General features: G+C 36.6%; 1 protein-coding gene across 3 annotated transcripts in view; it reads right to left on the bottom strand.

Moving 5' to 3' along the window:
- Positions 1-25,504, bottom strand: part of Lvrn (laeverin) — an 89,720-nt gene that overhangs the window by 29,359 nt on the left and 34,857 nt on the right. For 2 of the 3 annotated variants that reach the window (XM_023700575.1, XM_004640604.2), the window contains exons 5-18: positions 23,039-23,193; positions 21,258-21,371; positions 15,850-15,993; positions 15,235-15,300; positions 15,069-15,134; positions 14,156-14,328; positions 11,854-11,930; positions 11,285-11,424; positions 8,587-8,642; positions 6,515-6,668; positions 4,595-4,689; positions 2,407-2,514; positions 1,562-1,729; positions 1,224-1,361 (exon numbers count right to left, since the gene is read on the bottom strand). In XM_023700575.1, the coding sequence (XP_023556343.1) occupies positions 1,224-1,361; positions 1,562-1,729; positions 2,407-2,514; positions 4,595-4,689; positions 6,515-6,668; positions 8,587-8,642; positions 11,285-11,424; positions 11,854-11,930; positions 14,156-14,328; positions 15,069-15,134; positions 15,235-15,300; positions 15,850-15,993; positions 21,258-21,371; positions 23,039-23,193 (1,654 nt within the window). Of the gene's footprint in view, positions 1-1,223; positions 1,362-1,561; positions 1,730-1,969; positions 2,042-2,406; positions 2,515-4,594; positions 4,690-6,514; positions 6,669-8,586; positions 8,643-11,284; positions 11,425-11,853; positions 11,931-14,155; positions 14,329-15,068; positions 15,135-15,234; positions 15,301-15,849; positions 15,994-21,257; positions 21,372-23,038; positions 23,194-25,504 lie in introns of those variants that run through there. The other variant, XM_023700577.1, reaches the window with a different exon arrangement.

Below are 25,504 nucleotides of genomic sequence, written 5' to 3'. Positions count from 1 at the left end.
CAGAAATTCCTACTCGGTGTAGGGGTGGGAGAGGTGCTGCGGTGTGGTGGGGGGCGGCCCAAGGGGGTGGGAGAGGGTCCGACCCATGCTGCGCCTGGGCTGGGACTTGTCCCGCTGGCGCAGGGTAGCAGGAAGCTCTCCACACACTCACCGGACCTGTGCTAGGACTAGGTCTCCAATTAATTTACTCTTAAGAAAATCAAGTCTGTATTCTTATTTATACCCTAATTATATTTATTATTCTAAAAGGATGAACTCATTTATAAAAAGTATCTTTCAGCTCCTCATATGCTTTGAGCATAACTGTTGAGTACTTTGTGTCCACTAAATCTACAGTAGTATCTGCTAAATCTACTTGTTTTATTTGGTATAAATAAAATAAAATTTATTTGGTATAGTGATTTGCTATGCAGCTCGGACTCATAGTGATCATCCTGTCTCAGTTTCCCCAGCACTGGGATTACAGGTGTGCACCATCACACCTGGTTTTGGTGGCCAGCACAGTGTGACCAGCAGGGCACGCAGTATTGGTGCTGGTACTGGTACTGGCGATTGAACCTGGGTCCTTGTACTTGCCAGGCAGGCACTTAGAATGCCAAGCTACCTCCCCAGTCCCCTAAAGCTACTTTTTGCACACATTAATTCTAGGATTTAAAGAATGCATGGTGAAGTAATCATCTAGAAAGACAGACATCAAAGCCATGCTGTCTTTTTTACATGCTAATATACATTTTACTAAACAGAGGAGCTAGGAAGAAAGCCAAATTAATCTTAAAAGATAAAAGAAATTGTTAAAAGCACAGGTGTATAGGATTATATTCACAGATAGCACAAAAATTTAGATATATAAAGGGGATCTGCCAAAAGCTAAAGGCATTAGCAACATCTAGACCAGGTACCAGTATTATCTCTTTAAAGGGCAGTGATGTCAGTGAATGAAATGAACGGATGGTGTGCACTCACACCAGAAAACGTGGCTTGCTCAGCTGTGTGCCAATTAAGACAAACCTCATGATGATAAAACTGAGGTATGTGAGTGTGCTAAAGGAATACACCAGAATTGTGGGTAAGCAATCTCTTCCTAGTTGGTAATGAGACAAAATACAGGAAGTATTATAACTTTCTAGTCAGTGCAAAGGACTATTGTGACCTAGCCAGAGTGCAGCTGGATTTTTATCAAAAAGTTAGTGATCTAAATGAAATAGAGATCTCAGCGTCCTTACCTTTTCTTCACAGCTTGCCAGTTGTTGACTAAAAATTCCTTTGCAATATACCGGCCAACTTCAGATGCTGCAACAGCTTCTATTACGTTTGTTTCATTAAAAGTGAACGGAGATCCAGTGATGGCATAGTCCATGTATCTGCAAAAGCGCATTTGCGAAAAGGAAGTTTTAAGAATCCAACACAGAGTTAAACACATGAAATAAAATCTGGTTCTAAGATAGTAATGCACAAATACGCATTTGTTTTCATTCTATTAGCATGTTCCTACTTTTCTGCCTTTGGTATATAAATTATATTCTTCTTCCAGTAACTTTCAAATTAAGTTGACCATAATTACCTGCTAAGTATCCACGGGTCTCTACTGCAACTCAATGCATAAGCAAGTTTAATTTTTTCCTCTTCTTCTGCTGTATCAGTGTAGATGTTTAACAGAAAGTCCCATTCTTTATCACTTCCCAAGGCAATGCCATAACACAAAACTACATTCTTAATTGGATAAGGTATTCTGTAAGATACAACATGCAGTGATATTTGTTTTAGTAGTTAAGTGTCAAGGTTGTCATATGTTTAGAAGTATAAATCTAGAAAAAGATTGAGATCTCAGGTATAAAAATCAAGAGCAAAGATCTACAAATGAAATTGTGAGAACTTTATTATCATTAGTACCTTAAGAAGAGATCATCCAGTTAACTTAGAAACTAAGTTTTCAGAAAGAAGTGAGTCAGAATAATTCAGTGTAACCTCATTATTTCTTCCCAGGTGTTATATTAGAAGTAAAGCCAAAACGATAGGAGCATAGTCTCCCCTCTCAGTGAGACTGCAAATTCAGAGAAAAAAAAGCAGAGAAATAGATACTCTTCTGATATGTTCATACATATAACATTAATAAACAGTAATAAAAAACATGAAGACTACAAGCAAGTGTAGAGGTCAGTGTGTCTATTGAGAGACCACATTGGCAATGAATAATCACTCATGACAATTCACTGTGTGAATTCTAATCTCATACTGTTATGCACAGACCCATAGATAATGATCTTTCAAAGAGATGTTTAAAAAGAAATAAAAGATAGAGATTAACTAGTTGAAATAAAAGTGGCTATTCTCATTGTGTAACTGAAAAAAGAGAAATTGCTCATGCTACTAGGCCCCAAACAAGGGAGGTTAGAACATTGCTCTTACTCATTCTCTGGATGGTTCATCCATTTTCTGAAGAGTTCTCTTGACAGCTGAAAACAGTCTTCAAGATCAAACCCACACGCAGTTGCAAAAAGTCTTTCCAGTGATATTCTTGGAGGGAAAGACAATGAAAAACATTTCATTTTGCATTATCATGTCCACTTCCTCTGCTTCCAAGCATGTGTATTTCATGAAAGGATGAGTATTTTCAAATATTTTTTCCCATATCAGGTTTATTTTAAAAGAAATAGCTCTTGAAGATAACCAATCTATTTAACACTCAGAGAAACATTTGCTGAGGAGTTCTCAGGCACCAAGCAAAGCTCCTAAGACTAGTATATTTTAAAAGTTAGAAATGAATTACTGCCCTCTTTCATCTCCCTCAGGCACACATGGATGTACACTCGCTCCACATCTGTGGTCAATTTACTCTCCTCCCTGCTGCAATAATTGCCTTACAAATTTGAAAAAAAAAATGTCTTTAGAGCATCTGGTCTGATACATTTTAAAATAAAATCCTTTCTCTATGTAAGAAAACAGTGTATTTCTGTCTTTCTACGATTTGCTTTTCCTTGATTAAGCATTTCTTTCTTTTTTTACTTCTCTTATTACATACATGCCTTGGAAAACCATGGAGCGTTTCGTTTTGTTTGGTTTATTTTCATCGTTGAGAGGGGTATATGCTGTGGTTCAAAACAAATAAATTTGACAAAATACAGTAAAAAGTAGCATTAAACACAGACAAACAATGATTTATAGTGTATTTTACTTCCTCTCTTTAGGGTCTAAGTAAGGAAGTGAAGCTGGTCATAAATTTTCAGAAAAGAGAAAAGCTTAATCTCTGTTGCTTCACTCTTCTGTTTCCATTTAGCTGAACCTGACCTTCTGATAAACATACTTGGTATTTCCAAGGGTGGAGGTGCTCTGAGAGACAGTTCCAGGCATCCATTCACACACCCACTCCCTCTTCCTCCCAACCCAACTCCAAACTGGCTCCCACAAGATGGAGTTCAATGGAAACATAGTCTGTGCTCAAAAGAACTGGCCCCAGGATGCCACAGAAAATACACCTCCAGTACAGTGTAGGAGAGCCAGTGATATGTCCAGTTCACAGATGTACTGCCTGACTGAGCACAATTTTTCCTTTCTTCCTTTTCCACAATTTGCCTGTACCCCCCACTCTATCCGAGACAAGTCCTCATTGTCTTCTACCTACTGGTCCATTCCATTCCATGTCAGTCCTGTTAATAAAAATTTCTGTCTTCTCAGAATCGTGCTATTATGGGAGAACAATCACATTTTGTTTATTTTGTATTTCTTGATTGATCTAATTATTTGAGCTTAGAGTTGACTAGAAGTTGCAGCTGTAATACCTATACTATTTTTGGCCACAAATGCCCTTCCTAAATCTGGAGGTCCATCCTTCACCTACAAACCTCAGGTTACAGGGAGGACAGAAGGACCATAGTCCTATGCCGTCTTTCACTGCTGCCCAGACCATCATAGCAATATGTTTAGTCACCACAGAAGACAATTTGCAATACGTAATTGCAGCCATATGAAAGCCACAGATATGCATCACTGACAAACTACCTTAGCCCCCTGCTACAAACTCTGTGGTACTAGGGTTTCACTCGGGGCTTCCCACAGAAGTATATTCCTAGCTTCCTCTGCCTTTTCCTTGAAACAGGGTCTCCTTAAGTGATTAAGCAGTCCTAAGCCAAACTTGAACTTGCTATCTTTTCACCTCAGCCTCTGAAAGTGCTAAAAGTCTTTATCCCCACACCTGCCTACCTCATCAGACATGTATCCTGGTAGAACTCTTGTCAGCAATAGCACAGAGGGAACATTTCTCCATGTGACTCTCCCACATTGCTCACCTTACTAGTATAGAGTAGTTTTACTTAGCACGACCTATCACCATTAGGACTTAATTACAACTTCAACCAGTAGCCTGACTTCTAAAAATTTGGCACAATAAACTGAGTACAAGCATGTGCCTTGCAGGTAAAGTTAAGATCTCAAGTTATTATTGCCTGTGAGGACACACCAGTCTCAGAGCTATTATTCTCAAGTAGCGCACAAAATGTTTTAGTAAATAATAGACACTAAGATTATATTTTATGAATCCGAAAGCCCACCTATTAGTATGAATCATTTTGTTCAGCTATTGCTGCTTAAGAGTACTTACAGAGCTAGGTAGTCATCTTGAAGTGCTCCCACATTTTCACGAATTATACTTGCATAAACGTTCCATACTGAGTTTAGTCTCTTTAATAGATACTTCTATGAATCACAAAGAAAATACACTATTAGCTTTGACTCACAAAACTGAATTTTCACTGTTTTCTATTTATTTGTAAAGAAATTAATGGAAAAGTTATATACCTTTCCAAAAATTATTTTTCTTTGTTATTAAATGTGCAACTGTTGCATTTTTTAAACTTCTCTAGATTCAGTTCCCTTATACATAAAATGTGATATATAGTATACCAATGTTATGGTGTTGCTATAAAGATTAAGTAATATAATGCCTATAAGCACACTGCTTAACAGTAAGAACTCAATAAATATGAATTACTACTATCATTAAATATTAGCCCAGGGCCATGGAGGTAGCTCAGCCATCTAAGTGCTTGCCTGGCAAGCACAGGGACCTGGGTTTGATCCGTGGCACTACAAGTCACACTGGCCTTGTCCCAAGCATGTCAAACCAGCCACTGAAACCAGATGTGGTAGTGCACACCTGTAATCCCGGGTCTAGGGAAGCTGAGACAGGAGGATCACTATAAGTCAGACCTGCATAATGAGACCTTGTGCCAAATACATAAAATGTAAAAAAAAAAAAAATTAGCCCAGGAATATCCAATGTAAAGGAAATACATAATAGTATAAAACATCCTTTTACCTTAAAACTGTCATAAGTATATATATTTCCAAATGCAGTAATGGACTTATGCTGTAGACCAGTGGTAGAGAATCTATGGCATGGGTGATACTTATTTTTATTTTAAGACAAAACATGTTAATATCTGAGTGGTTTTTCTAAACTAAAACCTCAGTATTTGGATTTAATTGAAATGTTGCCACTTCGTGATAAATAAAGGGGTTCTGGTTGTAGCTTGGGTACTCGTCTGTAAAGGTTTGCTATCACTGCTGTAGACAAATTGAATTCTAAGTCTGAAGTAAAATTTTTCCAACTGAGCTATCGTCCAGTAAATATAAAATTCTAGAAGTTAGACATACTAATATACTCCAAAAACAAATTAAATGCTACTCATTGAATTAATTTAAAGATAAATATTATGCTTTGCTTTTTGTTTGTAAAACTTTTTCTATTGATCACCATTCTTATACCCAGTGAAGTTTCCAATAGTACTTTGGATACTAGAAAAAAATAACATCTAGAACCTGAGGCTGGTGATAAAACCCCCAGAAATCTTAGAAACTCATTTGTAAGTCCACCTAACACTTTTTATTTTGCTTGGGGCTGCTAACTGTTCAAAAGAATTGTTCCCTAAATTTTATTTTCATTAATCTCATGCTATCTTTCTTAGTGTTACTGTTTAAGATCTAGTAGTGGAACTTCTTTTTTATATTCTCTCATGTTTGATATCATGTAATTTCTTCATTCATTTATTCTGATCTCCCTCCCTCTCTTCCTAATGTCAAAAGCAGCTTCGAAACTTCCACCTTTTCTATAATATACCCCACTGGTTTTACATGCTATCCCTGCAGATCAGATATTTCAATTATGAACAAGAGTTATTTTAAAAACATCCTATTTAACTAGCAATCTCTTAGGGAAATAGTTTCTATTGGACACTCTACTTTTCTATAGCAGAAGGATATGATTTCAATTATTTCTGAATTCTTAGGATACACTGTTTCTTCACCAAGTATGAAATACTAGTCCAATTTCTCTCACCCTCATCTCCTAGACCAGGTCAATGGTAAGGTATTACCTTCTAACTGTAAGTAACTATTGCTAATAAAATGAATACATGTGTGGAGTGAGTGGTCTACTATTTTATGAAGGATCTCATTCCCAGATTGCCAGATGGAAAGAAGAATAGATTATTTAAAACTACATAACAAAGCATGAAATTACCTTTAATAATGGATAGATATCATAGTTTTTCACATCAGAATAAAGATCCCTGGTTAGCAAGTTTGCCAAGACTTCATGCCATACTATTATTTCATCTTCTTCAGCAAGGTATTTGGTTAAATCAAGTGCTGTTTCAATGTCAATATAATTGTTTCTGTTTGGTTTAAAAGAAAATATGCTCAAAACACCTTCACCTACTAAATGCTTTGTACTTTCTTTTATATTTGTTCTGTGTTTCAATGCCTGACTCAATATGGTAAGTGAAATCAAGAAGCGAGAAGGTGAAGGCCTCATCTCATTGATAAGGTGGAACCCAAGAAACGTCACCAGACTTCCCATTCCAGTTTGGTCTGTTCAAGTAAGTGTCCAATTAGAAGCCATAGGAAATCCAGTCCAAATGCTGGGCTGATTCTTGAAGAATAGAATCTTGTGTATTTGATAAGTATTCTTATGAGAGTATAACTTCTGTTCAACAAGTATTAATTAAAGACCATTTTCTAATTGTTGTTAACTGCTGGGGAGTACACATACGAGCACATTTGCCTGCCTTTAGGAGCCTTAGTAAGGAACTGAGACTTAGCATGAGAAGCCATTCATGAAAGTTCCACCAAAGGCAATGAATACTACAAAAGCAGCAAAGAAGGAAAACAAACACCTGGAAAGGACAAGGGAAAGAGGGTAAAGTCAGGAAAGACCTTAAGGAAGAGGAACTCCAGAAGACTGAAAGATGGATTAAAATGGTACAAAAAGGATGGCGACCCAGGACAAAGAGGAGAAGCAGGAATTTGGATGCTGGGAATACTGATCCAATTAAGGCAGGGAGGGTCTGATAAGAGGTGGAGGCTAAAAGGCAGCACAGTTTAAGCCCACTGAGCTCTATGAATATCAGAGTGAATAGTCTAGGTTTGGTGGGAAGGTACATTAGATAACATAATGTAGTTGATGCTTAATTTTTTCCCCCACAATGCTAAAGAAGACAATAGAAATTTAAAAGGAGAAAGGGTGCTGTCTAATACAACAGGCCAGGAAAAAGATGAAGAAAATTTGGCATAGCATGAAAGCAGTGCAGGTAGTAAGGTCAGAATCAAAAGGCTACTTTCTGAGCTCGAGAGATGTAGACAGCAACGTTACTGAGGTTTGAAGTTGAGTGATGGAAAGTACGGTGGTATGCCTGAGATACAGAAAGAAACTGACAACAAGAGCAATTTAGAGACCAAAATAAAACTCAGAATTTAGATGCTGATTTTAAATGACTATAGGATAAACATAAGACAAGAGCAGAAAGGTACTGGCCTGGAGGCATTGATTAGAATATTTAGAGATCTTATATGTGCCAAGCACTGTACATATATGTAATAACATGGTCACTGAAATAATAAGAATAAAGTTATTTAAAGAATAGAAGAAAGTAACACAGTTGTTGTTGGTCTTAAAAGTGCTCAAATTAATAAGAAGAAAAGAAGTCAAATACATGAGGAGAACAGGGTTTGTATACTGGAGTCTCAAGAAGTCAAAAAGGACATTTTCAGAAGGAAGTAGTTTACAATACCAGTGTCATGTGGTCCATAGAGAGGAATTTCAACAAAGTATTGAACAAGGGAACTGCTACAGGTCACAGAGGGAAAAGGCAGCATGTATGTGACATGTTCTGAGAAATATGACAGGCCAAAGGAAGAGAGAATACATAGTAATTTATTATATATGCTCCTTAACTTTATTGTTTGAAAACTTAAATCACAAGCATATTAATTTACCTGGTTAAATATTTTAGCACATAGTTTATACTGAACAAATCTAATATATATATATATATATATATATATATATATATAGTATCTGTAATAACATGATCATTAAAATTATACCTACTACCACCAAAAATTCTGAAGTGACAGTCTATTTCCAGAAAATCTTACATTATAAAATTCTACTGTGCCCATAGAATTGGATCATAATTTCAGTCACCTAAGGCCTGTGTGTATGAAAGAACCAAATTCATAGTAGTAAAGATATTATTTTTGTGAAATTCTCCAGGTATAGTCTAAAACCACAAGGAAAGAGAACACGCTCACCTAGATAAGGCAAAGGCATCATCAATCAGCTGTAGTCTGTGGATAACAGGAATGGCCTGCAGGAGACCCAAGCAGTTGCAGGAAAAGGTGAGGACATGTTTTAGTGAAATAGTTTCAAAACAGTTTAAAGATCATTGCTGCCTTCAGAGCACTTTCATGTGAAGCGCCTCCTTTGCAGAGAAATGGTAATTACTAGAAACAGTTCCCATAATTGATTCAGTATATATCTTTTTTGATAAATGATTCCACTGGACATCAATAATAATGCTCAAACGTGACATAGAATTTTAGCAGAAGGCTCCCTAAAATACATGATGCTAAGAAATAAAACAGGTAACCAAAATGAAAAGATCTCTCCAAGCCAAAAAGTATACATTACACTGTATTTCTGTGTCCGGATTATTGTCAGAGGAGTTTTTGACCTAGGATGTTTTAAATAAATATTATTTATCACTATTTTGGTAATATTGTGGTAATCTTTTGAATGGCATGTGTCTGCTCAAGACTTTCTTGCTATGGGACAGTCCCACTGACAGGGCCTTCTTCATGCACGCAAAGGCAAGCCCAACACTGGTGGCCTCTGTCTAAATCCCTCGGGACACCAGTCCACAGGCCTCATCTCAGCTGTGGCTCTCCCTGCGCATGGAAGCCTCCTGTGCTGCTCGTTCTAAGTCTCCTGGCGCTTTGCTATCTTTGGTCCTAGAAATTTTATTTTCACAACATTCCTCCGGGCACCTAGGTAAGCCAAGCTTAATTCGTCCCTTGGTAGGAGACCTATTTCTTTTGTAGCAGTAATACTGCATTTTCTAGATTAATATTATGAATATGAAGTCCATTTTACTTCCTCACCAATCATGTTTTAGAAAAAATGTAACTCAGTTTTTTATTTAAAAAATCTACACCATTTCAAGGAATTATTATTATAGTGGCCTAACCTAGTACTTTTGTGGCTTAGTCTTAGAAACTCCTAAGAATTTAGCCACTCTGAAAAAGGTTTTAAACAAATATATTATTATAAGGAGATTTAGTAGCTTTACTGAAACTCTCAATCACTTTTTTTTTAAATTACTGCTGAATGCCAGTGCCTGCATTGTCTGCCTGTGAAGCACCACACACGCATTATCTAATTTTGTCTTCACAGCAGCGCTTCACAGTTGGTCCCTTACATTCATTATACAGATGAGAAAAGCTGAGGTGTCAGCCAATTAAGAGGCCCAAGATCACACTTTTGATAAATGATGCACAAAAGCATGAGCACAACCCAGGCTCTGGAGCAATCGCTGCAGGGTTTGCTCTGCTACAGAGGCTGCCGTGTGTTTCAAAGAATTTGCAGAGAGCTACTGAAGCTCTTTTAGTTCAAGCATCCTAGTTTTATGAACGGAGTCTAAATGACCTGTCCAAATATTCACAGCAAATCAGAGCACAGCCAACTGGATAGACTTCTCACCAGTATCCTCTACCATGGAGATTTGGTTTAATTCAATGTATTAAAATCTGATTAGGGGCCAAGGAAGATAGCTCAGTAGAATAAGCGCTTGCCTGGCAAGCGCAAGGGCCCGAGTTCAATCCCCAGTCTGCAAAAAATAAATAAATAAATAAATAAATAAAATAAAAATAAAAAAAATTAAATTTGGGGGAACTACCCACTCGGGCCCCTCTCCTGTCCCTCTCTTGGAGAGGAGCTTTCTTTCTCTCAGTAAATATATTCTGCTCATAAAAAAAAGCTGATTAGTCTGAGATACCCAACACTTTAATATTTATAGACTTCATAAGAATTTATAGTTTTTTCTTTTCTTTTCTTTTTTCTTTTCTTTCTTTCTTTCTTTCTTTCTTTCTTTTTCTTTCTTTCTTTTTTTTTTTTTTTTTGTGGAACTGGGGATTGAACTCAGGCCCTTGTACTTGCCAAGGAAGCGCTTATTCCACTAAGCCATCTTCCCGGCCCAATATAGTTTTTTCATAATTGTTTTTATTTTTTGAGAAGGGTCTTATTATGTATTTCAGGCTGACTTTGAACTCTCTTATGTAGCTCAGACTGGCCTTGAACACGTGGTGATCCTCTTACCTTGGCTTCCAGAGTTATGGGATTACAGGAGTGCACCACCATACATAGCAGTTGTTTTATAATTTAAAGTGATATTATACTATTATTGATGTTTTGTGAATTAAATTATCTCCTCTGAGGGAGAATGGGAATATGTTTTTAGAAATAAAATTAATATTTTGTAGCATACATATTATAAGTATATATGGATACTACAGTATCCACTATGGACTTAGAAATTTTGAGCATATTTTAACTGCATCCTCTCTAATGCTCATGGGTAAATATGAAATGATAATATTCCCATCTTAAAGTGAAGAAATGGAAATAGAACAATTAAGTAACTTGCCAAAGCTTGCAAAATAACTGATTAAGTGGAAAGTGTATTCTGAATCCTATATGAAACAAAGAATATTTTTGAGGAGCAAGAATGTTCAAAAATACAACACATTCCACCAAAATCACCCCTTTCTAAAAGTCAGAATAAAACCTCTCCAGTATGGCTGGGAAGGAAGAGTGGGAGTAGGGCCAGGATCTCTTCCAACAAGAAATCTTGCCTTCTAAAGGAACAGAGAGCAGGTACTAATAAACATAAACATTTAGAAAAAGTAGACAGCATATTCAGAATAATCATTTCAAAAATAAAAGATAATTTACCTTAGGATCCCTTTCAAGCTGTTGATTTAATTTCTTCCAACCTAATTTATCATAATTAACTCTATAATATCCAGTCATATTCAAATTTAATATTACCCAGTCATGATCAGAATCTGAAACTTGCATTTCAGGGAATACTTCTACAAAAAAAAAAATAGGAAAAGTTTGAAGTGGTATAGGAAAAGTTTGAACATGTTCTATTTTTGAACATTCTTGCTCCTCAAAAATACTCTTTGTTTCATATTTTTTTAAATATCCTAATTTTTAAAATATAACTTACTCTTAATTCTAAACAATGAACCTAATAAAAATTAAATAAATTCCCTATTACATATTTGTTTTACCATACAATTATATTTTTCATGTGTAATGACTTATAATTTGAAAACTTTTTTTTCTTTTTTAATGAAACACCCATGAAAATTTTCTTTGAAACTCTATGTTCATTGCAAAAAATATACTTCATTTTAAAATAGGATAGCTTTTCAAAAGTTAGCTATCTTAGGATTATGTTCTCTGTCTTTATATATATGTATATGTAAAGGTGCTTTTTAAAACTTATTACTTACTACTGCTTTTATTTAGCCAGACTAAAGGTTGTACAGTTCCATTTTTCATCCAAAGAATAGGGACGATCCATGTGCCACTTTTTGAAAGAAAAAAATTAGTTAATTTTCACACTTCAGAATTTACACACAACAGAGCACTTCTCTGCTATAAAAAAAGGGCTTGAGTCATTTGTAGGAAAATGGATGCACCATGAGAACGTAATGTGAAGTGAAATAAATCAGACACACAAGTTTAAACAGGGTATCACTCCTCTTGCCTGAGAAAGCCAATTATAAATAAAGAGCAAATAAACGGTAGGTACTAGGAAGTAGAGCAATGGCTCTTTCTCAAATGGGAAGGAGATCAAGAGACGGGGAGGGCAGGGGAAGGAAAGGCCGTGAAGAAAGTGTCAAGATGTTGATACATGGATCAGCTCTGCACAGGAAATGTAAACACTGTGTACTCAAACATGAACTGATAGAACTAACAAAATCCAAAGTGTATTTATATTTTGCTGTCAAAAAACAATCTATCACTGTAACTTAATATTAAAGAGATGGTAAAGTAGTAGACACAGCTCAGTTTCTTCAGCTTCGTCATTCTTTCCCTCGATGTATAGGACTTTGTTCTCAGAACTGTTGGCTGCTGTTTTGCTGTGGCCAGTTGCTCCCCCCTCCTTGTTGTGTCCTGTGGATTTATTTTTCACAGCATAAGTAACTACTAAGACTGTCTTGTCTCTGAAACTTTCAGGCCTTACTTTCCCCAAATCATCCACCTGTCCTGCCTCAAGAGTACTCAGATACATACCACAGACAGGCCCAAACCTGTGCCTGCCCAGAAAAGAAAGAGGTAACTGAGGAGAAGGCCTGACAAACATTTCAAAAGACTTTTCAGCTACAAGCTTTTTCCAAACCTGCAATGTGTTCACCAAAAACCCACCAGATATTGCTATTTACTGAATGCCTGCACTCTCCCTGCATTAGAGGACGTGGTCTGCATGAAGCATGTTAGTTATCAAAGAGATGCACACTGTTAGCTTGGACGATACTCCACTCTTCTTCAAATTCTCACATGCCCACCTCCTCAGACTTTCAACTGCAGGTCTATATATCTCTGACAGCTAAAAGTCCCTCTTCTCAAAAACTCACAGCCCCTCATAGTGAGGAAGACCTTAGGTCTCTTGTTTCTCTCCCCTGGTGTTTTGAAGAAGGTGTAGAACTACCAGAATCTATCGTTTTGTTGATGGTATTTGAAAATTAATTATTCACTTGTACTGTGACCTACTATAATGAGATGTGAGAATCAAAGCTATCAAAGACAGTTTTAAATTATCTAACAAATTAAGAAAAGAAGGGAAAGGAGAGAGTGATGAAGGCTAGGTTACCACTCATTTGTTTTTTACATTTCATTTTATAGATTAAGCAACATTTACTACATTTATTGTACAGATTAAGCAACTAAAAGTAAGAAAGTTAGAATAAGATTTATCTGGGCGGGGAAGATAGCTTGGAGGTCTAAGCACCTGCCTGGCAAGTGCAAGGATGCAAGAACCTGAGTTCGATCACCGGTACCACATGCCATACTGGCCCCTGCACCCGATTGTCCACCGAAACAGGGCGTGGTGGTGCATGCCTGTAATGCCAGCACCAGGGAGGCTGAGACAGGAGGATCTCTACTAGTCTGAGCTGCATAGCGAGACCCTGTACCAAATACAAAAATAAATAAAAGATTAAAAAATAATAAATAAAATAAGATGTATCTAAAGTTTAAACTTATGTGAAGTTAGTCCTTGGGCATAGGCCTAACTATATCTGAAGATATTCTATTATTGCAGCATGATTTTATTTTTAATACACTCATAGCAGAAGACACAACATGCACACACACATATAGAGCAATTCTTCAAGGATATAGTTATATTCATGTCTGATTCCAGGCGAAAAGCTATTTTTCAATAGGATACCTTTTTCTCTTAACTAACATGTGGCCACTGGTGTCACTATCTTATTGTCTCTCATCCAGAGTCCTGAGCAGTTTGTCACCTCTGTGTGAAAGAGCAACAAGGAAGGTAGGTAATCACAAAGGTTTGGTCACAGATGTGGCTCTGACCCCTGACTGGGGAGGTGACACCTTGAGTGTTTAACTGCAGGTGTCTTGTGCAGCTCAGGACTCGGGCTCTGCCTCTCTCCAGCACACAGGGGCATCCCTACAGGATGTCACTATGCTGGGGGCTGTGTCCCATTGAGTGCTACGCAGCCTCATGTTTCCCATCACATCAGAGCTCAAACCCAAGGAAGGCAAGGACAAAGCAAAGCTACCTACTTGTGAGTGAGAAGAGTCTGGTTTTCAACTTTTCCTAGATAGAATGGCTCCTGTTTCATGACACCAGTGGACACATTCAAAGTGATGACTGGAAAGCCTCCCTGGTGTGTCCAACTGTCCATTATACTTTTTATTGTTGCTGGCAAAAGAATTTTACTCTGGTCATCGATAGCCTGATTTAAAAAAATCACCACAAAAAACATGTACAGTTATCAGCATGCATGGAAGTATCAATCTCCTAAAGAACAGCAATTCTTCACTGATTTATATACACTGTAGTAATTCCAAATGGTTGATGTTCTGGAACAAATTCAGAATTCTGCTTATCTTTGGATAGAGACAACAGAAAATTATGTTTTTCTTTGGTATCTGAAAGGAAATTAGTTCCAGGACTCTCACAGATAGCAAAATCCACAGGTGCTCATGTCCCTGTACAAAATGAAATAGTATTTACATGTAAACTATGTGCATTTTCCTATACCCTGTATATCATTTGCAAATTATTTATGGTCTTATGAATGCTATATAAATACGGTGGTTGTTGTACTGTGTTGTTTAGGAAATAATAACAATAAATAGGTCTGTACGTGTTCAGTACAGATGTAGTTCTTCTCCTAATACTGTCCGTCTGGACTTGATTGAATCCACAAGTGTGAAACCACAGACATGGAGAACTGACCTATATGAATGATTCATTCATTCATTCATTCATTCATTCATTCATTCATTCACGGAGCACACATTTATGTTTCTCATTTGTGACAGATGCTGTTCTAGGTATAGAAATACAATGAAAAGAAAGATGCAGTCCTGGCGCTAGGAGAGTTTCACAAAAAAACAATGACCTAATCTTGCACTGTACCAGATGAAATAACTTCACAAGAACATGTGTGAATTTAGGAAGGACAATTACCATTTGAAAATGCCTCCATAGATCATCTTGCTCAGCATTTGAGTAAGAAAATGCCTCCAAATAAGACTGTAAAAATAGAGAAGTAAAAATTAAAAAAAAAATAGTATCCAGCATCCCAGAGCAATTTGTGTTCACTGCCACTCTGGAAATGATTTTGTGAACTCACCTTAAGAGCACTGATAAACAGGTCCTCATTCAGGAAACTGAAAAGCATCCGTGCTATAGACGCTCCCTAGGACATAAGAAGCCATTCATTACTTGAACAAAAAAAACAAAAAACAAAAAACAAAACAAAACAAATATATATATATATATATATATATATATATATATATATTATTCTGAGCTGTGCTCTTGACCAGAAAATGCACTTTAATTGAATGTTTGAATTATTCCCATACTAATGAAATACTGTATTGTCATTAATAGGTACGAAGTGAGCAAATGTCCTACATATAAAGAGATCAAGGAATACACAAAATATTTTAAATTGAGGTATTTATTTGCAAGAGTAAATTTCTATCAAACAGAAGGTTGTGTCATTAAGATAGGAAATTATTTAAATTTATTCATCACAGATTGTGCCCAGCATCTAATATGGATTTGATTAATACTTGCAACTCAGAACTGATTTTACCACACTTTCTTAAATTCATTCACTCAATAGAATAAAGGTATTTGTAATACAAATTTTAAATTGCATATTGATCCACAATCCTTAGAACCCGTTTTATGCAACTCTCCGGAGTACAGAATAAAGGAAATATATCACTACTTTTACCTTGTTGTAAGTAAATACGTCAAAGAGTTCATTGATTTCACTTGTTTCTGTGAAATTCTCCACCTTCATGGATACAGCTCTAGATATCAGGGCATGATCTTCACTAAGGACACCATGTAAAACATTGGAAAAAAAGACCTCATGCTACAAAAGAAAAAAATGGAGCCACATTAACTTCTGAGGTGTCATAGAAACATGAAAATCACTGCTTTCAAAATATTGAGGCTTTTTAAGCTTCAAAATATTGAAAGTACAGATATTCAATATAATATTTTAGTGATACTGAAGAGAGAGAAAGAAACAATAATTGAGAAGTGTTCATGAATTGTAATATGCCTCTAAAATCAGATTTTCCTGAATAACAGAGCTGTAGGATATTTTCTTTCCCATTGTGCATCTCTTTTATATTTTAATTTTTTAAATCAATTATTCTAGTTTCTAATCATGTAAACTTCCCCTACTCAGATCTACAGCTACCTAACAAAGACTTTCAGGGAGCAGCATCTCTTAATTTTATTGGGAAATGAATTAATCTCTCTTAAAATTAATCAATCTCTCTTACTTGGACATTTAAAAGAAAAATTAGTTTTAGATGAGTTTTACAAGGATCCTCACATAATAACTTGCAACTAAAAAGAAATCCACAGATTGGGTGCTAGAGTTTACGCCTTATACATTATGAGAAGACAATTTATATTTTAATGAAATATAATAGAACTGTGCAAGAAGCTAGCTCTTTCTCTCAAACACACAACAAGGGCAATCTATCTCATGTAAAGTAGAAAGAAAATGAATTTACAATCAAAGAGGGACACGGTATGACAGAAACAGCAAAGATCTGTGAAGAAACCGTATAGCTCCTTCATAACCTGTAGAGCAGGTGCAGTCCTGATAATTCATATGAAGCTTGGGTCCCCGCAGCCTGTGCTTGGCACACCAAAATGACTCTCAGCGTTCACAGTGTCAGAAAACTTTTTAAATTTTATTCTATTTCCATTTGCTAATGTTACAATCAACAATTCCTATAACCACCTTAACTTTAGATTTCTGATATACTGATTAGGCTATTATCAAACTTTGTTCTTCCAAAAATGAAAAAGTCAATCAGATAGAGTAATGTGTTTCACACTCTTTTTTTTGTTTGTTTATTTGTTTGTTTTTGAGCCAGAGGCTCACTGTGTGTACCGGCCATGATCCTCAAGTCTCAGTCTTCCAAGGAGTGGACACACCACTGTGCTTTCAAGGTTTAGTGAGAATGAGGGGATTTTGTCAAACTAATTTGCTTATTTAGTTGGTCCAGGTTGGAGCTTGTACTGCTGATAAACTATTCAAATGCTGCTAATGTTGCTGGTCTAAGAATCGCAGTGTAAATAGCAAGAATTTAGAGAAAACATCTGTGTAGGCCTGATTCTATTCACTAAACATAACATTTTATTTACTTTACACTTAAGGGTTTTTGAGACTATCTCATTACTGGTTCATGTCAAAAAGCATAACACAGAAAATGAAGACAAAATCCATAATCAAATACCACTACCATATTAGTATAGTTGTATCCAATGAGTCCCTCTGAGCATTTATCTGTTCCCATGGCTGTACAGGCCACTTTGATTCTGCCACTTTACTTATTATAGTTTGCTATCTAATGTCTATAACTATCCCTTATGACAGCTGCTGCATTAAATGGAAAACAAACTTAAATTTTAAGAAATAAACCAAAACTTAATAGTGGTTACAACAACATAATCAAGTCACAGAAGATTGGCTTATTATAGCAGAGAAAAATTTTGTAAAAGTAAAACATTAAAGTAAATATGCACATTTCAGATCAATGGACTATAACCAGTCCCAACTGTGTTGTCTCCAGCTTTTTGTTGTTATAGTCAGTTTTTGTTTGGCAGAACCAGAGATTGAACTCAGGCCCTCGCACTTGCCAGGCAAGTGCTTATTTACTGAGCTATTTCCCCAGCCCCCATTATAGTCAGTTTTAATGAACACTTTTGTACTATATCTGACATGCTTTTGTGAGGTTTTCCCTCTTCAGAGTAGATCTTTTCTCTCTTTTGCCTGTCTAGTATAAGGTTTTACATAATCTTAAAAGTATCACTGCAACTACACAAAATAACTGTGGTCACTGAGGGAAACAACTTTCCTCAAAAACCTGGAAGTCTTTCTATTCTGGGCCTCCCACACAGTAGTGTTGTCCTCAGCTTGTTCCTATTCTGCTGAAGAGAAATGATATTCTAAAAATGTTGTATCAGCCTCTTCAGGGGAAAAGACATATCCAACCTTTGAATATAGGGATTAGGTCAAATTGAGTGGTACAACCAGTACTTCTTCTTGCAAACTACGATATCTCAGAGAAGACCATTTCTATTAAATTTATTGCTATCCTTAGAAATGTAACTCTTGGTCATCATAAATTTGGGTAGAATATCAAGGTGACCAAACCCACAAGATTTGGAATCAAGATGCCTAGCTCAGCCTCTTAGGAGTTATGTGATTCATACAAGTCAGTGAACTTTACTTCAGAAATTTAGTATCACTATCTGAAGATGGTGAGACCATCACTGTCCTCACTGGAATACCATGAGTACTGTTAATTTACATATATTCTTGGCATAATGTTTAACAAATAGAATCTGCTCCTCCTACTGCCACTCTTCCTCCTCCTCCTCAGCATTTCTTCAAAGTTCTGAAGACCAAAGGAGATAATGTACGTAATACTCTATAACAAATGCTCAGTTAATGGTACATGCTACAAAAGTGAAGAGTTGACAGTCTTTTGAAAGCCTGCAGGAAATCCAGTTCAGCTCAGAGGTGTCCCTCTGTGTGCCTCAACCTGTGAGGACAGGGTGAGATCTGAGTCACCCAATCTGCTACTTCCTTGGATCTGGCAGAACGAGAGACAGAGAGACGTCACAGAGTCTCAGTGTGAGAACTGGAGCTTCTGGAGCCAACGCGCCCTCTGCCCGTGATGTTCCGCAGCTTTGACCCCAACTCATTCACATTCTGATTCATTGACTATCAACTGAAATTGGACCAGGCAAGAGGAAAATAAAAATCTACTCCTACATCTGCTTCTCTGATTTCCATACTAAATTGCAATTAAAGGAAATCAAAGTGTTTGGTCTCCAGAGCACATTAAAATAAGGCCTGACACATTTTTTTTTTTTCTTTTCTTTTCAGACAGGGTCTCACTCTACAGTTCAGGCTGGTCTTGAGCTCTCTTTGTAGCCCAGGCTGGTCTTGAACTCACAACAATCCTCCTGCCTCGGTCTCCCAAGTGCTGGCACGGGCAACCACACCTGGCTTGAAACTTTTTCTTTTTTCTTTTCTTTCTTTTTTTTTTTTTTTTTTGAAACTTTTTAAATATTAACTCTTGATAATTTCCTGAAGCTCTAGGATCTGACAGTCTTTTGATACTCAACTTCACAAGTGACTGAATAATGTTGACTCTAAAAAAGATGATTAGGCAACCAATGACAGGGGCTGGCCAGATAGCTCAGCAGACTAAAGCACTTGCTTAGGCAGAGTGCAGCAGCCAGGGTTGGATCCCCAGCCTGCTGTGCTGGCCCCACCCCTGGGCTCAGTGAGGTAGCAATTGAGACTGGGTGTGGCACAGGCCTGTAATCCCAGCATTTGGGAGGCTGAAAACAGGAGAATCACTAGGAGTCTGGTCTACGTACTGAGACCTTGTAGATCCCGTCCTAAATTCAAGAAAGGGAGGGAGGAAGGAAGGAAGGAAGGAAGGAAGGAAGGAAGGAAGGAAGGAAGGAAGGAAGGAAGGAAGGAAGGAAGGAAGATAGATAACATCGTGCAACATGGTAACAATTATCGAATTCCTACTTTGTTTAGCAAAATTTTGTATCGTTTCTAATGCTTTTTTTTTCTATTGCTATTTCATATTCTTTATTTTTTTATAAAGGAAGTAACTACAAAAGCTTTATTTATTTGTTCAAGTAACCAGTGCTATAGATGCAAAACAAACAAAACCCAACAACTCTCCCAAATACTACTTTCAAAACTGACATGTTAAACTTGATTTTCATTAGAATGTTTTTTCCACACTAGTAAATAAATATAAAAAAAATTTAAAAAAAGAAACCAATGGCAAAAAGAAATAACTAAATGATACATAAGAGACCAATGTCATAATTTTTAGCTTTAAAAAAAATCAATAATTGTTTTCATCAAGTGTTTGCAAGTTCTGATAATAACTTAGCCATGTTAGTTGTAGAAGAAGTAACTGAAATTCATGTGAATAACATGGTCTATTCAATTAAGAAAATACTGTGAATTTCATTTTTTATGGTAATGGAACTTTTTTCATTATCAACTTTCAACCCACAGTTAATTTGGAATCCAACAAAATGCTTTTGAAAATATTGAGAGATGGCATTTACAATATGTGGTTCTATTTCATAAAAGAAATATGCATACAGCTTCATCTAGCGGTGACTAAAAGCATACAGGAGAATTTGCACAGGCAATCTGCGTGGAGCACACTTTGCTCATGCAAGGGACTTGGGTGTCTGCAGGCTTTCCCATTTGAACGGCATCCTGGGCCAGTCCTGCATGGAGCTGAGGGATGATGACAGAAAGGACATGCCTCATCTTGGATCTGATCAGTAGAGATCAGCATTTCAAACATTAATAAGCTCCAAATTGCTCAAGAAGAGAGAGACAATTTTGCTTTATAAAGAAGTGAGGACCACATCAAAGATAACTTAAATCTTAACATTTACTTATCTAAAATCAAATCAACTTGTAGTGTCATGTCATTCTGAAAGTGCTACCTAATGACTTTACATAAACTAAATATTAGAAACATAAGCTATAGTTGAAATGATCAGAGTTTGATATCTGATTGTGATATCTGAACTTGAATTTATTTTTTGACACACACTACTTTTCACTCTGATAAGCAAAACAATATCAGCAAAAACATTTAAGGAATCACTGAAAGTAACATATTATTTGCCATTAAATCCAGAGGCTAAAGATAGCAATTGCTTTAGAATTTATGTAAAAATAAATGGAAATAAATACAATTAAAATAATTCAAAAGATTATATGTGAACATTTTATAAAACAATGTGACAATATACTGGGCAAGCATTAAAAACCTCGTTTTTAAAAAGAATTTAATGAGCAGAAACGCTTGTGATATATTATGAAATATGAAAAAATAGAAATTTTTATGTAATTCTCATTTTCAAAAGTATTTGTAATAGTTATAATGCCAGGACTAAAAACATTAGAAAAATATTATGGTTAACTCTAGTATATCAATATTAATATCAATAATTAATACTCCTTGAAGTTTATGTACTTTCAACAATGAATATACATTACTTATATAAATGGGAAAATTAAAAATAAATAGATTTAACAAGCATACTTACTCTTGGGAGTTTAGGATTGAAGTAGTTAATGACTCCAAACTCAAAATAAGATGCAAAACCCTCATTGAGCCAGATATTGTTCCACCAATTCATGGTAACCAAGTTTCCAAACCACTTTGAGAAATGGGAGGGAAGGAAGAGTTTTCTTGAATTTAGGTATTTATCATACTTGTATGCAAAATGAACATAAGGTCAAAAGACATGATTCAACTTTACTTGTCATCAGTCATAAAGCTTGAAAATAGGAGTCCAAAAAGCAGCTCATTGTTGCAACACAAAGAGATAGTCATGAGTTTCTCTGAAATAATTATTTCACGTCCAATCAGTGAATTCAATTTCTCATTTGAAATATAATATTCAAAAAAATGTGATGTTCAAACATAAAATAAGCTACAGTGGCATCTTTTAAACTTGTTACTTACTTTGTCCAAAAGTCACGTTCTGTTAAGTAAATCAGAGTCCTAATGCTGACTTATCACATATTAATTCTGTCACCTTATATTCCCAACAGAATTTTATTGTAAGCACTCATTATAAGAGCCTGATTTAATCTGTATCATACACAAATCACTAACAATTGTATGTTCTTCAACATGGTCCATATACAATTATTTTCTATTTCAGTTGAACAGAAAAAAATGTAGTTTGAACAGAATTAGAAAAGAAAAACACAATGATTTCCAAAATCAACAAGTCCAAGTCCTACTATTTAATCCAATTCTTACAACAGCTTTTAGCAGCCTGTGTTCCAAAACAGTATGTCATTAAGGTTATAAAAAATAATAATTTCTTGGGGTGACTGATGAACACTTGTGAAAATGTGTTGACTTGTGTTGACTGTGCTCCGGGTGTGACTCAATCCTGGAACTTAAGAAGGTAGCCTTTCCGTAGTGTGGAAGATTTTTGAAAAATGTGTGTATGTAGAATTGAAATTAAAGTGCACATGTGAGAATCTTCATCAAATCAAATAGCTGACTTTCTAAAATCACAAGATGAAAGCCCCAAGATCTGATGAACTGAATTTTTATTTACAGTGCTTTGCTGATGCAGCTTGAAAATTAATTACTTTTCCCCTTATTACTATGCTGCCTGTACCCACTTAGTCTTTCTTCAAAGTAAAAATAAAAGTTTATGACAATATACTGATGAAGTGTATCTTGCAGTGAACTTTCAAATACCCCTTGTTTTAAGGTGGAATGATAAAACAGACACAGCTCTGCATGGTTTATGTTTCTTTAAGAATGTGTTGTGAAACAAAACTGATCCTTGAGGGCTGGCCAAATAGCTCAGCAGATTAAAGTGCCTGCAAGCAGGCGCAGGGGCCAGGGGTTGGATCCCAGGGCCTGCCATGCCAGCCCCACCCCTGGAGCATGCTGAGACAGCAATTGAGACTGAGTGTGGTGGCATGCGCCTGTAATCCCAGCTCTTAGGAGGGTGTAAACAGGTGGATCACTATGAGTCCAGTCTAATGGTGAGACCCTGAATGCCCTGTAGACCCTTCCCTAAAATAAATAAAATAAACCCAAAATTGATCCTTGGACGTGAGTTTTCAATCTTGGACCAGCCTGCGAGGCCTCATTACTCTGGTTCATCACCAGTAACTCAAATCTGGCCAGAATCTCATTACACAGATCCTTTCTTGCTTTTCATCAATGTCATATTTTTCAAGAAATGCTGTTTTTCCTTGCTTAAATTTGGTTTGTGGCAGGGGGTTTTATTTTATTCCTGTTTTGGGCCAAGGAGCTGGCAAATGAGAAGTATGAGAATATTTTACTACATGCCTGGTGTCCAATCTCATGGGAGACAATGTAGGAGATCAGAGTCTTTTTATCAGTCAGGTGGTCGCTTGGCTGCAGCAACAGCAATGATTCATCAAATACAAGAAGTCCCCAGTTTTCCATGGCACGGTTGTCAAAAGCAGGCAAAGCGATTATGTCTAAGTGGATTTAAATGAAGGAGAAATGAAATCATCACTAACCAAAACATCAAGATTAGAGCTATAAATTATCCCAAAATTAAACCATAAAACTAGAAAAATAAAACAATGTTAATAAGCTGAGGGTAAAAAGGCTTTTCAAAAACTAATACCAAAAGGTAGAAGACTAAAATTAAATAGTTTTACTCTATAAAAATTATATACTTTTGATAAAGGACTTAGAAAAATATGCAATGAACTCTTACAACTCAATATGAAAACACAATGGTCAGAAGTAGGAACAGATACCTTACTAAGGGAAATATACAAATGGCAAATTAACATGATAAGTTACTCAACATATTGGCTAATTGTAACATTTAAATAACCAGACACCTTACAGACAAAGTGAATTTTAAAAAGAATAATGAAATGAAATGGCTACGACAGTGCCTAAAACCCAAAACATTAGCAAATACCAAGAAGGTAGGACAACGAGGATGCTTATTCACTGCTGTGGGAATGCAAAATACCATAGTCATTTTGGCAGACTGGTAGTTTCTTACAAAGCTAAACATAGGCCTACTGTAAGATCGAACAACTAGGGCCAGCCAGATGGCTCAGTGGATTAAAGTGCCTGTTTAGGCAGACGCAGGGGCCAGGGAATCCAGGCCTGCTGTGCCTCAGCGTGCCCCTGGGGTGCACTGAGACTGTGGCGAATGAGACTGGGCATGGTGGCATGCACTTACAATCCTACATTCTTTGGGTCTTGGGCATTGTAGAAGCCATTTCATTTTCTTATTTAAAGAAAATGTTGTGATACAAAATTGACCTTTGAACGTGAGTCTTAAACCTTGGACTAGCCTGCAAGGTCTCATTACTCTGATTTATCACCAGAGTAATGGCAGCCTTACTCTGGTGTTTGGGAGGCTGAAAAACAGGAGGATCTCTCTGAGTCCAATCTGTGTAGGGAGACCCTGTAAACCCAGCACTAAATACATTAAAAAAAAAAATCAAACAACTGTACTTCTAGGTAGTTACCCAAATGAACTAAAAGTGTACATGTTTACACAAAAGCCTGCACACAGATGTTTACAGCAGCTTTACACATAATTGCTAGTGGTTGGAACAACCAAGATGTCCCTTAGTAGGTGAATGGATATGTTGTGGTGCGTTCATACGATAAAATATTATTCAACAGCAAAAAAGAATGAACTCTGAAGCTGTGAAGAGACATGGAGGAACGGGAAGTGCCTATTGCCAACTACCAAGAAGCCAGTCTGGAAAGCCACCTGCTGTGATACCAACTGCAGGACACTGCAGAAGGTTCAAGGGTAGAGAAAGTAAGAAGTTGTCCGAGATCGGAGGAAGAGAAAAGATCAGTATGTGAGCACAGGAGACCTCTGTGGCAGCGTGACTGCTCCGGGCGGTGCTGCCACTGCGGAGACACAGCGTTATTGTGTGAACCCTGGCCTGAGCTGAGGACGTCGCTAGTGATCACGTGCTAGAGGGCGAGCACCTATGACCAGTGTACACACTAGCGGGAACTGTCGGCAGCGGGATGTGGGTGGAGAGAAGGCGTGGTGGAGGCTGGGCTGTGGGAACGCTCTGTACTTGCTGCAAAAGTTTCTCTAAAATATGCAGTCTATTCAAAAGTGAATAGTTCACCATAAAGTAAAACAAAACCACTAAGGACAAATGTGAAAGAAACCATAAACTAGGAAAAATATTTGTAGTGTATGCCATAATAACTATGTTCTTGAGAGAAATATTTAAAGAATACCAATAATCTAAAAAACTAGGCATACTCAGGAAGCTAAGACAGAGGGATCACTGCCTAGTCAACATAGTGGGACCTCCTTAAATATAAACAAACAAACAAACAATTCGCCAAAGAAATAATTCAAACAGGCAAAAATATTATTTAAGATATTCATTAAGGCTGGGGATATAGCTCAGTGGCACAAGCACCTGCCTGGCAAGTGCAAGGTCCTGAGTTCGATTCCTGAAACCAAAAGAAAAAGAAAGAATAGAAAACTTATTCATTAAGAAACAAAATTCAGAGTCATATAGAACTCTTTCAGATGATTAAGTTTAATAATGCGTATTGGTATAGATACGGGAAAAGTGGCAACGAGGCTATTGGTGAGGCTGTCAATAATACAGTACTTCAGGAGCAATCTGGCAAAATGCTTGAGGGTTCTCAAAAATGGTCATACTCATAGGTCTTGCTATATCTTGGTCTTAACCATCCAGTAGAAAAGTATAAAAATGAGGTATATAAAGTAAATCCATATTAATACGATGAGCTGTAAAAGGCTCAAGTCAATAA

Source organism: Octodon degus, unplaced genomic scaffold (assembly GCF_000260255.1).
Source record: "Octodon degus isolate 3935 unplaced genomic scaffold, OctDeg1.0 scaffold00124, whole genome shotgun sequence".
Classification (NCBI taxonomy): domain Eukaryota; kingdom Metazoa; phylum Chordata; class Mammalia; order Rodentia; family Octodontidae; genus Octodon; species Octodon degus.
This window is presented reverse-complemented; position numbering and strand designations above follow the sequence as displayed.